Below are 13,339 nucleotides of genomic sequence, written 5' to 3' on the forward strand. Positions count from 1 at the left end.
AACCCGTTTTACAGCAATGTTGCCAACACCTTCCTGGCTTCAAAAGCCTGCAAGGACTGATCAGGCTTCTGTATCATCTGTCTTCTGCTCACAAGGGGCTTTTGAACCTTTGCAGTTCCACTGTCACAAACCCTGTCTATGCTGAGTGCTTTTGTAGAATTCTCCACTGTTTCCAACATCCATGCAGGTCCAGCAGCAGCAGCAAGAGTGAGATTTCTAATGCCAGGTGGTCTGGATGGCTACAGGCACTTTATGCTACTTCCCTCTCAATTTTCCAGGTAGGATCAGGTGAGTGAGAAAAGATGGTTGTTGTTTTTTGCCCTAAAGCTCCTACAATTCCTTGGAGAGATGGAGCTGCACTGATGGCACAGATGGCAGTTTTGCCTGAAAGGTGTGAACCACACTGTGGAACAGTGAGTCAGTTGCCCACATCATTCCCCTCTCTTAGAAGATAGCATTTCTCCAAACCTGCTATTGCAGATCCGGAAGAGTTAGTACCTAACCATCAATATTGTTTTATGTAATTTTTCCAGGAATATACTTTTTCTTGTAAAACCAGACAAGAAAAAAGTATAGAGGAATATTTTCTGGCATGTGTGAACACCGGGGAATCAGATCTGAACAGTGTGTTTGAGGTTATACTACTTCAGAAACTGCAGACCCCGAGGACTGGGTCACAGGCAGTCATACCAGATTGACAGATCTCTATTTATAGATAGAATCGTTACTTTCACTAGTGTATACATTGAATTTATATTACAGTTAAAAAGACAAGAGAGTTGTATAATGTATTCTGTGAAAAAATAACTTTTGACTTAACATGAAACTTTATGCTATTATTATTTTCCTAGCAAAACCATTTATTTCATATAGATACAGCCTTCTAATCTTCCCTTTTGATTTTGTTGTTATATTACAAAAGAATTGCATTCTCTTTCATTCCCTTCACAAAATAATGACTTTTTAGTCAATAGCCAGAAATTTGGGCCTATTGAAAAATACCAGCTCACAAATGCTCTAGGAGTGGCCTAACATTGACATTAAATTGCATTTTATTTTTAAAGTTATTGAGCTCTCCTGTTAGTAAGTGGTGATGATAACATAATCCCCATAATTCTACATGTTTAAGGTGGCTGAACACACTTTAACCTTCCTTTTCCATTGAAAATCAGGACAAGGTATATATCGTTATTACCACACTACACATCTGACTCATGCTTACTTCATATCCCCAAGTCTGCATCAGAAGCATTTCTAGGGAGCTGGGAACCAACTTTGCAAATGTTTTGCACCAGCAGGTGAGTTTAAAGTTACCACTTCAACCCCTTTTTTTGCTTAAACTTGATATCAGAGTTTTCAACCTGAAGTACTGAATCAGCTTCATCAAACTGCATGTGGGGAAGCTTACATTTGAATGTAATCTGGAATTGATACTCCACAAGCAAAATATTTAGAGTGTGTCTTTACCCTGATGTGAATATTCTATAGAGTCTAAGCACAAAAGGCTTTGCTCCAACTCTATCATATTTTAGAAAAAAAATCTAGCTAAGTGGTGCGAAAAGAAATCAAGAAGGGCTTCCAGCCTTTGTTTAATAGAAAACACAAACCTGACATGATCTGTCACAGTATATTTTAACTGGACAGAAACTAGGAAAGACAAATATGTGACAAAAGGTCATCATGTCACTTAAGCCATATAGGAGGAGATGAACATCCCAAGGGGGTGAGCACAGTATAAGAAGTTGAAGATGACAGAATTTTGTTAGGCTCTTCTATCTAAAATCTATAGGTCAAACCCAATACTACTTTGAGTAAGGTTCCATTCAAAAATATATTAACTTTTTAGTTGAGAACATGGAAGGAAATTATTAGTTCTGATGATCCTAGCACATCATGGGAAATAATGCTGGATAACTAAGCCTCTGTTTATGGAGAAAAACATCTTTGAAGTTTTACTGTATAGGCACATACAATCATTCACATGCTGGGAGGCTTGAACTCTCCCATCCAAATGCATCCAAAGGGGAATATCAGACCTCTTAATACTCATTAAAAAGCCGGGCCCTTGGGAAGCAAAGCACTCCCAGGAACTCGGAGGGGGTTAAGTGAACTCTGAAAGCTTCTGAGGCTCTTCCTTTCCTTTTGACGGAACTGAAAGTGTAGGAGACAGAGAGAAAGCCTCTGAGTTCTAACATTGTTCTCCCCAGCTCCCTGGAAGAACTGCTGACAGTTCCTTGTCCACCAGGAAGTTTGCAGAGGAGGAAAGGGAAGAAGGTCCCAATACTTCCTTTCTTTCTCTTGCTTCTTCATGCACCCTTCACTTCCTTAATGTCTTATTCCTCACACTCAGAACATCAGAAGAAGACAGTTCTAAGAAGCATAAATCACAGTGAAAGAACACAGCTCCAGAAGGAAGGTTTTGAGACCTCAGCTGTATTTTCAGTAACTCACAAATGTATCCTAAGTAATGGAGGAGTAATTAGCAAAACTTCTGCTGGCTTTAGTGAGAGCAGAATTTTGCCTTCCACCTCTCAAATCCCAAAAATGTACTGTCATGTTTACTTCAGGGCCCTCAAGAAACCCTGCAATATCAATGCTAATCTTGAATTGCAGAGTTTCTCCATATCAACACTATTTCATGGAGGCTGATACCTCCTTCTACCTCCCGTCAGAGAACAAGAAATGCTCCCCTGGATTTGGAACTTGATCTTGTCTATTACTTTATTACATAACTTAAAAAAAAATTATTTCCTCTTTTTCGAACCTAAGAAGACACTGAAGTTAATTGTTAAAATCATGTGATATGCTGTGATTTGGGCCAGAATGGATTTGTCCTCTCTGACAAAAGTTTCAGGTGAGAACTGTTTAAAGATTGAGGCTTTTATTCATCCACTGGGTGTAGCTGGGGATTGTTAGGTTGAATTCAAAATGGGCTACAGACATTCTTTTGTCATCTGGATTGTTGTTGATCTGCACTTAACTTATATAAACGATGTGCAATTCACAGGAAAAGGCTCCTTCTGACCCATTCTGTGTTCTGTAGCCATCTCACTCTGAAAATGCTTTTATTTCAAGTAGCTGGGAGAGAAAAATCTTCCTAACTTTAAAGTGGGTTTTATTGCTAGGAGAGAGAAGAGAGAGAGCATGAGTGAAAGTGAAATCCCATTTAATTTTTAAAGTTAACGGTAAAGTTTTAATTAGGTCCTCTGAACAAGGATTCTGTGAGGCTTTGTGTTTAAGAGTTAGCAATAGATCCACAGACTTCCATCTTAAAGTTCAGTTGACAAAGGCCAATACAACTCTTTACTTTGTAACTACGTAACCATTTATGTTTGAGGTGAAGATGTTAATATGGAAATTTTGTGAGCTGGGAACGACTAAGAACTCTATCATCGTAATTTATGACCTTTCATCTGAGGCCAAATGTAAAGGCAATTGCAATTGTTCTTTATCTCAAGGCCAGCACATAGCAGATGTGTGAAATTTGGAGTGCTAGACATAAACTTTTATTACCAAATTATAAATAATTTCTATCACTTACAATGTTCACCTTTCAAGTTCATCTTGATTAAAACACAAGGGCAGCATCTCGCTGATTTCCATGAGTTACACAGCTGAAAAAGCTCTACCATGGTACATTAGGAAAGGATAAAGCAATGCAGTATTTAAAACAATCTACTGACATCCAGGTATGCAACATTTTAGATAAAAATACTTTTTCATCTAGAGGACAAACAAACAAAAGATAATCATCAGCCAATGACATCTGAATTTTATTTTCACTTTTGGAGATTTGGAACCTTAAGGATTCCATTTAAGACTAATTTACCTCTAGGAACAGCACATGAGACAGCACTTTGAGACCTCTGGCACACCAAGGAAAATTACCCAAGATTTAGGTTCATGACTTGGTCTCAAACTGTGGAAGAAAGGAGCTAAGGATACAGAACTCACCAGTCTCAATGCCCAGGATTCAAATCTGATGTGTTTGTTTGTGAGGTTCACAGGCTGTGAAGCAGGAAAGTACACTGATTTTGTTGACTGACAGCAGACAATCAAGGTATCCACACAGGTAGAAACTGTAATTAAGTGTAAGCCTCAGCTAGCTAGAAAGCAGCCTATTGAGCAGAAAGCAAAACAGCTCATCAGTTTCTGATGGCTCAAAAAACCCCATAAAAGCTCTGAAGGCAAACTTGTAAGAAATAAAACAAAGAGGAAGGCTTACAAAACAAGGTGTCCCTGGTTGGATTTGCAAAATTGCCATGAAAATTTACCAGCCCAGACATGAAAGCTTTATTTGCCAAATCTTTATACTGGAGATTAATAACAATGAAAACAGAAATATTCCCTTATCAAAGCATTACTCACTGAAGCCAGGAAGCCAAATAAAACTTTGCAAGTCTGCTCCCTGGAGTAACTATTTTATGTTCCTTTTCTGCTTCAAATACTAGATATAATCAAGCACAGTTGGATGCTCCTGATTAACATGACGGTTGCCTGGAAACACAAGCACAGTGTGGCCAAACTTCCCTGTCCCTGCCTGTGCTTGAACTCTGGGACAGGCAGGTGAATAAGGTCAGGTTTGCAGCTCTTGCCTCTTAAAAGCCTTTTAGTCTAAGCATTGGAGAAAAAATTGTTACTGGACACATGTTCAAAAAGAGAAGATAAACAACTCCAGAAAGAAGTGAGAATACAAATCTGTGTTCTGAAAAGCCATGGTACATTTTCTTTGTATCATGAGAATTGAGAGGTTTGACAAGATACTAAATCAATACAGGACAGATAAAAAACCCAACAAAACAAAGCAGTCCAGAAGCTTTCACAGATTATTAACTCTTGTCATAGTATGAAATCGTAAAAAAAAAAAAAAAAAAAAAAAAAAAAAGAAAGAAAAAATAAGTATTTGAAGTATTTTCCAGACATCAGGGGATAGCTGCGAGAAAGGAGGAAAAACAAGTGAGATGATGGGGAGAAGCAGAAGAGTAGAAGGTGAGTTCAGTTTCTTCGTATGCCAAGTTATTCCCAGGTGACTTAAAAAAAAAAACAAAACTTATCTGTGTTCACTGATTCCTCTGTGAAATGACCTTCAGCACTTCCCTGGCTGGTCCTGGACAGATCCCTGTGAGGTGCTCACTATGTCTCTGATAAGGACAAGATCATTTGAGAATTAGCAGGGTCTCATTAGAATAGAATATAATAATGAGTACCGTATTGGGTATCAGGAAGAATTCCTTCATGGAAGGGGTGATTCGACATTGGAATGGGCTGCTCAGGGAGATGGTGGGGTCACCATTCCTGGAGGAGACTGGAAAGCAAAGCCTGGAAGCGGCCCTCAGCTGGGCAGCGCTTGGACTCGCTGGTCTCTGAGGCCTTTCCCAACTTCACTGATCCTGCGGGGCTTTTTCCCACAAGACACCCTGTAAACCTTCCACACTGCAAGATTTCTCTCCGATGGGGTGTTATTTCGCGCGGAATCCCAATCAAGCCATAAAAACCCCTCACCGCCCTGAAGGGGCCGGGACTCCCCCCGCCAGACCGCGGGGTGGGGCCAGACCCCTGAGGGCGCGCCCGGCCCGTCCCGCCTTCGACCCGCGCGGGCCGTCCCGCCCGGCCGCCGTAGCGGGGCGGGGCGGGGCGGGGCGCGGGAAGCGCCGGGAGAGGCGGTGGCGGCGGTGAGTGCGGGCCCGGCCGGGGCCGTGTGTGTGCTCCGGGCTGGCTTGTCACGGGCCGCCTGCGCCCCCGGGCTGGCTTGTCACGGGCCGCCTGCGCCCCCGGGCTGGTTTGTCACGGGCCGCCTGCGCCCCCGGGCTGGCTTGCCGTGGAGCCGCGCTCTCCGGCCGGGCTGGAACGCGAGGGTTCCACCCGGGGGCAGCGGCTCCAGACGCGTGTGCGGTCCGGGAAGGGGGCGCAGCCCTGGGCGCCAGCATCGCTGGCGGCGGTGGGTGTCGGTAGGGAAACTGGATCCCCGGGTTCACGGCTGGATTTGCCCCAGGAAGCAGCGAAATGAAGCCGGCACCGTGCGGGTTTTCTGTCTCTGGCCTTTGGCACTGTTGAAATTTAAAAGCTGCACAGTGTGGCAAACAAAGATTCTTAGTAATGCTTTCAGAAGGAGTAAAAATGCCGAAGGGAAAGTGGAATGCAATGGCTTTAGGAGCTCTGTCTCCCCACCTCAACCTTTAGAGTTTTGCTTTAATCTCTTTCTCTTATGGAAAGTATTACAAATCAGGGGTCTGCTTGTCTGTACAGAGTATTTAAAACAATGTGGAGGCATGTCTCTTATCCTAATGTTTTCACTTCTTAGCTTACCAGAGAAGATCACGATGAGTCTACGGAAGCAAACCCCCAGTGACTTCCTAAAACAAATCATTGGAAGGCCAGTTGTTGTAAAATTAAATTCTGGAGTTGATTATCGAGGTAAGTTCTCTATCTGTCTCTCACAGTGAGTAAAGTAGTTCATTGAGGAGGCTGGAATAGATGCATTGATTTGGAAAAGAAAGGCAGTGTGATCCAGAATCATGGAGTATGAGGATAGATATCTCAGAATGGTGATGGCAAAATAGAAAAACAACTCCGGAGAAAGTGTTAAAAAGAGGGGGTAACAACAGTGGATTTAGAGGTTAAAATTACTGATCTAAGTTATTAGTGTCATTGGTCACAGGTGGGTAAACTGGATGATTTTGAGTTTCTAAGCTGATACTTGGAAAGATTGTCTGGAATTACAACTCCTGAAATGGCCAGGAACACTCCTTGTTGGAACTATGTACTAGGCTTTTCTTCAACTTTTTTTTTCTCTATTTAGTTAATACAGATCTTGATCCAGGAAAACTTCAGAGTAAACCATGCTGTCAGTCACAACAGAATTCTTACATGAGGGATGAAAGCATTATTGACATTCTTGGTTAAACAACTGCCTGGACCTGTGCTGGACCAAGGCTCACAGAGATACAGGAAAAGGTTTAGTGTAGTTTTTGCAAGCTTCATTTTAACACAGCCCATCAGTTTTATTCCTGATTTCTTCAATCTATCAGTATACCTTCATGTATATAGAATTATAGATTTTTTTTTTAACCAGTAAATTAAAACTCTGTGCAATGAAATGTTCTGGTCCTGCTCCCATTAAGATAACGGGATCACTCTGACCAATTTTTTTAGCAGTATCCGAACTCAGTCAGACCTAATCATGTATCTTCTGCTGTGCTCAGTTAAGAAATTTTATTCTGTAATGACTTAAACTTTATGGTTCTGCAAAAGACCCCTTCTTCAGAGAGGTTTACCTCAAGTGGCTTACATTGGCACTTGTGTGAAGAGACTTGTTCGTGCTCTGACGAGGAATCTTTGTGCTAGGACAATATTAAATTGTTACTGTTCATTGACTGAGCAAGCAGTGGCATCTTACTCCTTCCTGTTTCTCTGCGGTGTCAATCAGCTGGCAAAATTTTCAGTCTCTCATTTTTTTGAGAACCACATTGTCTGAGTACTTCAGGTGGGTTTGAGGGCTTAAGAAGTTTGCTGCCTCTCTGTAAATTCTTTAGTGCAGGAGAATGTAGAGAGAGCTCATTAAAGTCAATTAAAGCAAGTCCTCATTTACCTGAGGGTACACAGAAGGCAAGGCCAAACCAGATTTGGGTTTTGCTGCACTTCCTATTTTCATTGAGACCATTGCTACCTCTCCCTTGGTAAGATCCTTTTGTAAATGCTGTAGATTAACGACCCAACTTACCCCTCAGCAAAGCTAGTTTAATGTGCCTACTGTGTGACACCACATCACATTAATTGAATAAGAGTTCCTTGAACACCCTTATTTGTTACTGGATTTTTCCTGTCCTTCCCTTCCTTCTTTCCCTGCACTCCTTTGATCTTGTGACAGAAAATCTGTGTAGTGTTTTCATCTGAAAAATATGCACTTAGTTTGTTTTCTGGAGAAATGTGACCAGCATTTGTAAAAGCCAAATATTTACAAAACAGCATCTCGGGCTGTTGTTGCAGATCTGTCCAGATTCTTCCCCAGACTGTGTTGCTGATGCTTTTGTTGCCTCCACCCTCGGAGGCCCCACACACACACACCTCATGCAAGTGTTGATGTGTAACTGAACTGTCTTCAGCCATTGCCAGGTGCTGCAAATGTCCAAGACAGGAAGCCCTGAGAAGCGATCAGGGGTATATTAATGTATGGTTCTGTGTGTCAATATGGATATGTACATTAAAACATCTCTACATACAGATGAAAGAGATAAATTGCTAGCCAGGATGGGCAGTGATAATATTTGATGCCATTAGTGATGTAAGAGTAAACAAAAAGAAAAGGAGGAAGAGAATGAAACAACCATGAATGCACTCTCGAAGCAAAAGAGTTTGAAAATACTGCATTTATGGCCTACTAAGTTGTATGTAGCTCAGGTAAATCCACATGGTCCAGTTTTAATTTTGTACAAACATATTTTTGCATCCTGTGCTATGTGGATCCCTTAGGATTACTGGAGTGGAAAAGAATCCTGACTTTGGTTTTGGTCTTCTTGCTGCATTTAGTGGCACTTTGTGAGCAGTTTTTCCTGTCTGTGGAAACAGAGGAGAGAAAAACAGAAAGGAAAATAATAACCTTTAAGCCATGACAAGTTGGTAAAGAAGTTGAATTCCTGATTATTAACTAGACGATCCTGCAGTAACACTTCTGAAAAATTAGAATATGTCCTGAGTTTTCTCCCTCTTCTTAAGTACAGCTAATACACTATATTTCATGTCTTACTGCCAGGTAAATAGCTAGGTGTTTTTCAAACAGAGGAAAAAGTTATTTAAGTAAAAAGTTATTTATCCTGTGCAAGGATAAAGACAGAAAAACCCACATGCAAGAGGAAGATGAAACAACTTGTAAAAAGCTGTATTACCTCTGTCCTCCTAAAATGCATATATTCCTGATCCAGAAAATTGTCTAATATTACAAATGACATATTTTTTCCTTTAATTGCATTATCAAAACAGAATAATTTATTTTGAATATTTCAGTGGCCTTTGTTGAAAAATGTGTAGAGTTTTGTTGACATCAAAGCAGACTTGCAGTGTTCTCCTAGCTCTGTAAGCATGAAGACAAATATGTGTCTGCTGTCCTGTATTAAAAGGGTTGTTTTTCAGCTATATCCTTCACAAGTTTTGTTGACAACCAGTTTACATAGCTTTGTCCTTAGGTTATCCTGTTACACTTAATGCCACAGGTGTTTTTTTTTGGTTTGTGCTTAAAACACAAGTGAGAAAGGACAGCTTAAACTTTCAAAATGGAAATTGTCCATCTTTTGAAATAATGCCTTAATAACTTCTTTACTCCCACAACTCTTACACCAACTGATAACTTTGCTACCGGAGATAATGGGATTCCTTTCTCCCAGCTGAATTCTTTGAAGACATCTCTCCATGCTTGGGTTTTTAGTTTGTTATAAGGATACAGGGTAGGCTTTTTTCCTGTACTATTCAAACACAAAGCATTTTTGTTTATCTTAAAATAAGTTCAAGCTGATTCTCTCTTAAACTGCCACTCTTTTCAGGTGTCCTGGCTTGCCTGGATGGATATATGAACATAGCTCTGGAGCAGACTGAGGAATATGTAAATGGACAGTTAAAGAACAAGTACGGGGATGCATTTATCCGAGGAAATAATGGTAATTCCTACTCCTGTTACTGCACGTTAGAAATTGTGTTATGATATTCTGAATTTGAGGGATGGCTGAGGTGTAAGTAAGCTGCCTGTAAGCCTAAACTAATATTCTTTCTTCGAAATCTTTACAATATTTGCATTTTACAGTTTCACTTTCCAGGGTCTCTGCTTTTCTGCATTCCTGTGGTTGTTTTTTCTTCTGAACTTGAAGTTCATTTAGAGCAGCATGCTCTTTTCTAGCTTTCTTGGAGCTTATTTTCTACTCTGTGACTTCCTTACTCTCTTGCACTTACTCCTTGCTTAGATGACCTCTGCACCATAAGAGTTTGTGGTATGTAGGCAAGCTACTGCATAAGTTCATGCTACAATGCAGATATTATAGTGACACAAATATTTTCTGGTGAAGCAGTTTTCCAGGACTGAATGAATGCTTATCCTTAGTCCTGGAGGCTATTTTAATCTTTTGAGTAAAGATTTTACCACCAGTCAAAAAAATCACTCATGTTCTAGTATGGAGCCTTTGGATATCCAAGTGCAGTAGGTGGATTCTAGTGCACTTCAAGAACAATCCCAGGCTCCTGAAATGACTCTCTGGTATCAGGTTGTAATAGCAGGACATGCCAGGAAGGAGAGTATCTAAAAATAGAAAAGGTTCACAAGTTGGAGGTGAAGAGACTTGTAGATGAGGTAAATGAAGCAGAGTTTGACCAAGTTGCTTGTGAAGAAAATGGAGCTCAGCAAGAAGGGATGGAATCAAAAGACACAAGGGCTGAATCCCATGTTAGAAAAAGAGTCAAAGAGAATGTGGTACCAGTGTAAAAGAGCATTTTGGGTGGAAAAATAATCCTCCAGCCCTTGTTTTTGGCAAGGCATTTGGACTATTATGCTAAGAACTGGAGTGACATTTCAGCTAGAGAATCCATTAAGGAAATAATCTGTTATGAAAGTTAAAACAAGTGGATGAGAGGCAGAAGGCTCAAGAACAGGCTGAACAGAGAACTGAAGACATGTGGCAGGTTTAGGAGGACACAATATCATTTTATGTTGTGACTGGATCTGTTTTGGGGATGCCATCAGCCAAGCAGGAGGAAGATGTCTCTTCCTTTATAACTAATCATTCGTTTTGCCTTAAGTGCTTGGGATTTCCAGCTTTTTTTGAAAGATCCCAGCATTAGTGTCTGACATCTGTAATTCTGCTGCTGAGGAACTCTCTCACGCTCTCCTCAGTAACACTGCAGGGCACTGCCTTTGGTCCTGCTCTGTTCAGCCTACATCTGCTGGAGCATAGTTGGGCTATGAATAAAATAAATACTGAACCAAAGTAATACATAATGTTTAGAGCTACTGGCATTTTTTGAAACCTGGAGTTAAAGGTGGCCTGGCTTTGTTCATGCTGAATGGGATCTCTTACAGTGTCAATTTATATGCCATGGAAATAAGATGTTTTAAATAAAAAGGCTTATGCTTGTTATTTACCAGGGCCCTCCTCTGTGTGCCACTTTCTCTTTTTCACAGTGTTGTACATAAGCACCCAGAAGAGGAGGATGTGAAGATGCCAGAAGGAGGCTGTTTTTTTGTACTTGTGAACCTCTTTGAAGTGATGAGCCCTACTTGATTTGTAGTTCAAAATCCACAGGTGAAATACACAAGTGTATAAGTATTTTTTTTAATAAATGTAAACATGAGTGTAAACTGCCTCAATGCTTTTGTTTCAAAGCATTGCTTTGTTCCCTTGTACAGAAAAGGAATAAAAGAGGAGCATGTAATAGTGCTGCAAGACTAATTTGAAGCAACAGCTCATTTAATTATGCTAACAGTTACAAAAATACTGACTGGAAGGTAAGCAGGCATGGAGTAATTGTAAATCAGAGGCCTGTATTGATGGCAAAACAGTGGTTTAACTGATGGTGGGACAGGAAATGCTAATGGTTTGGTGACAGTGACCTGTCCCTTTTGGAAAACATGGGGTCAGCTTTAAATGCCAGGCTAGTAAGAGTCATCAGCTACAAAGTTCAGCTGTCCAAAAAACCTTGAATTGTGGATTGAATCAAGGAATGTAACAGTGACACTTCAACAGTTAGGGGTGGGGAAAGAATTGAATCAAATGGAAGAAAAGCCTTAAGGGTGAAAAGAAAGCTCTGTGCCAGCTGAGGAAGTCAGTCCGAGGTGAAGAGCTCTCAGTTGGTATGTCAGTACAGCCTAGTAGCTACTTCACCTCCTGCCTGTGTACCCCCCACCCTTCCTCTGCTTGGGGTGACCTTTTACTTGTGCTTCTCTACCAAACACAATGGACTTCTTCAGTATAAAGCAATTATAACTAATACCTAAATCTACTTCTGAAAATACACTAGGAATCTGAAAGCTTTTATAAACATGCCACAAGTGTCCTCTCCAGCCAGTTTCTTCTTTCTCCCATCCACTGCCCCCTCAACCTGGTACCATCTCTATATTCCATCTGTCTAGCCAGAAATAAGGAGTGCATTAGAGTATGGGGTGTGCATTAGGGAGGGAGGGGGAACCTCTGAGCTGACAGCAGAGAGGGAACTTGTTTGTGTTTATTTTGCAGCAGTACTCCCAGAGAATCAAAGCACAGTGAATAAAAGCAGCTTAATTTTACATGGATACTTACTTTTCCTTTTACATGCAGTCAGCCAAGAAGAAACCTAAACCAACTCTGAAAATTCAGATACTCCTTTACCTGAGTGATCCTGCACTTAACATCACACACTCAGAATGCTTTCTTCTTCTTCATGATGAAGTTATAAGTTAGGATAATGTACCTCATGGTGAGGTTATTGAGCCAATTTTTTACATGAGCTTTCTGAAGCCTGGCTTTATTCCTTGGACAGTTTATAATGCCTCCAGGAACAAAAATATTTCTAGTTGTGGATGGATTAACACAAGACAACTGTGTGAATATAGCATTGTTCCATTCTTCCCAAGTACCAGTCTGATGCAAGCAGGGAATAGTCACATTCCAATTATCAAAGGGAGAGAATGTGAACTGCAAATTTAAATTTTATGTTTTTTTTAAGATGAATTAATAATTCTAAATTATTTTGCAGTCAGTAGTTAACCTTTCCACATTAAGCACTTCAGAAGACATGACAGAACACACAAATAGAGTTGCTACTGTACAATATACTTCAGTAACTTAGCATTTTCTGACAAGGGTTGAAAAAGGTCCAGGATGAAAGACAAACAACCAACTTGCTCTTCTGTAAGTGACTTTTTTTTTAAAAATGTACCTCCAAGTGAGGCAAGCAATTTTTCATTTGCCTTGTCATCTATATGTAGCTAGCAGGTAACTGTCTGCTTTCAGTCCTGGAGACTGTCTAAATTTTATTGTTTGGTTTTTTGTTTTAATACAGGATTAATTTTTTTCTCTCTCCATCTTTTTCTCTCCCTCCACACACCTACCAATGTATAGCAACACATTTTGCAGACTTTGATTTAATGTCAAGGGTTTGCATTGTTAACTTTTTAACTGTGATTCAGTTTCTACAAGTCTAGTTATAGAACATTTTTCAATTGTTATCTGGTACTTCTGGTGGTCTAATCACATACTAAACTCTATATAAATATAAATATGTAGTTTACATGCCAAGGGGTTTTTTAATGTATTCTAGGTCACAAAGTCATTATTACTATGTGAGGTAGACAGGAAGATTTGCATTGAAGGTCAGCTGTTGTAAT

At 40.3% G+C, this 13,339-nt stretch overlaps 1 protein-coding gene across 2 annotated transcripts; it reads left to right on the top strand.

The window, feature by feature from the left end:
* The first annotated feature begins 5,636 nt into the window (after window positions 1–5,636).
* Window positions 5,637–11,335, top strand: LSM6 (LSM6 homolog, U6 small nuclear RNA and mRNA degradation associated). Of its 2 annotated transcripts, none has more exons than XM_021549223.2 (4): window positions 5,637–5,672; window positions 6,302–6,414; window positions 9,534–9,647; window positions 11,159–11,335. In XM_021549223.2, exons 2-4 carry the CDS (start codon window positions 6,321–6,323, stop codon window positions 11,191–11,193), a joined length of 243 nt encoding a protein of 80 aa, XP_021404898.1. In that variant the 5' UTR covers window positions 5,637–5,672; window positions 6,302–6,320; the 3' UTR covers window positions 11,194–11,335. The 2 variants fall into 2 exon arrangements, with proteins under 2 accessions (XP_021404898.1, XP_021404900.1); XM_021549225.3 differs by having other exon boundaries at window positions 5,666–5,669.
* The last annotated feature ends 2,004 nt before the right edge of the window (window positions 11,336–13,339 follow it).

Source organism: Lonchura striata, chromosome 4 (genome assembly GCF_046129695.1).
Source record: "Lonchura striata isolate bLonStr1 chromosome 4, bLonStr1.mat, whole genome shotgun sequence".
NCBI classification, from domain to species: domain Eukaryota; kingdom Metazoa; phylum Chordata; class Aves; order Passeriformes; family Estrildidae; genus Lonchura; species Lonchura striata.

Excerpts from the sequence above, each read along its gene's own strand:
- LSM6 (XM_021549223.2), top strand. The coding sequence starts at position 6,321 with ATGAGTCTACGGAAGCAAACCCCCAGTGACTTCCTAAAACAAATCATT. Across the intron at positions 6,415-9,533 it reads TTCTGGAGTTGATTATCGAG|GTGTCCTGGCTTGCCTGGAT; the intron begins GTAAGTTCTCTA and ends CACTCTTTTCAG. Across the intron at positions 9,648-11,158 it reads ATTTATCCGAGGAAATAATG|TGTTGTACATAAGCACCCAG; the intron begins GTAATTCCTACT and ends TCTTTTTCACAG.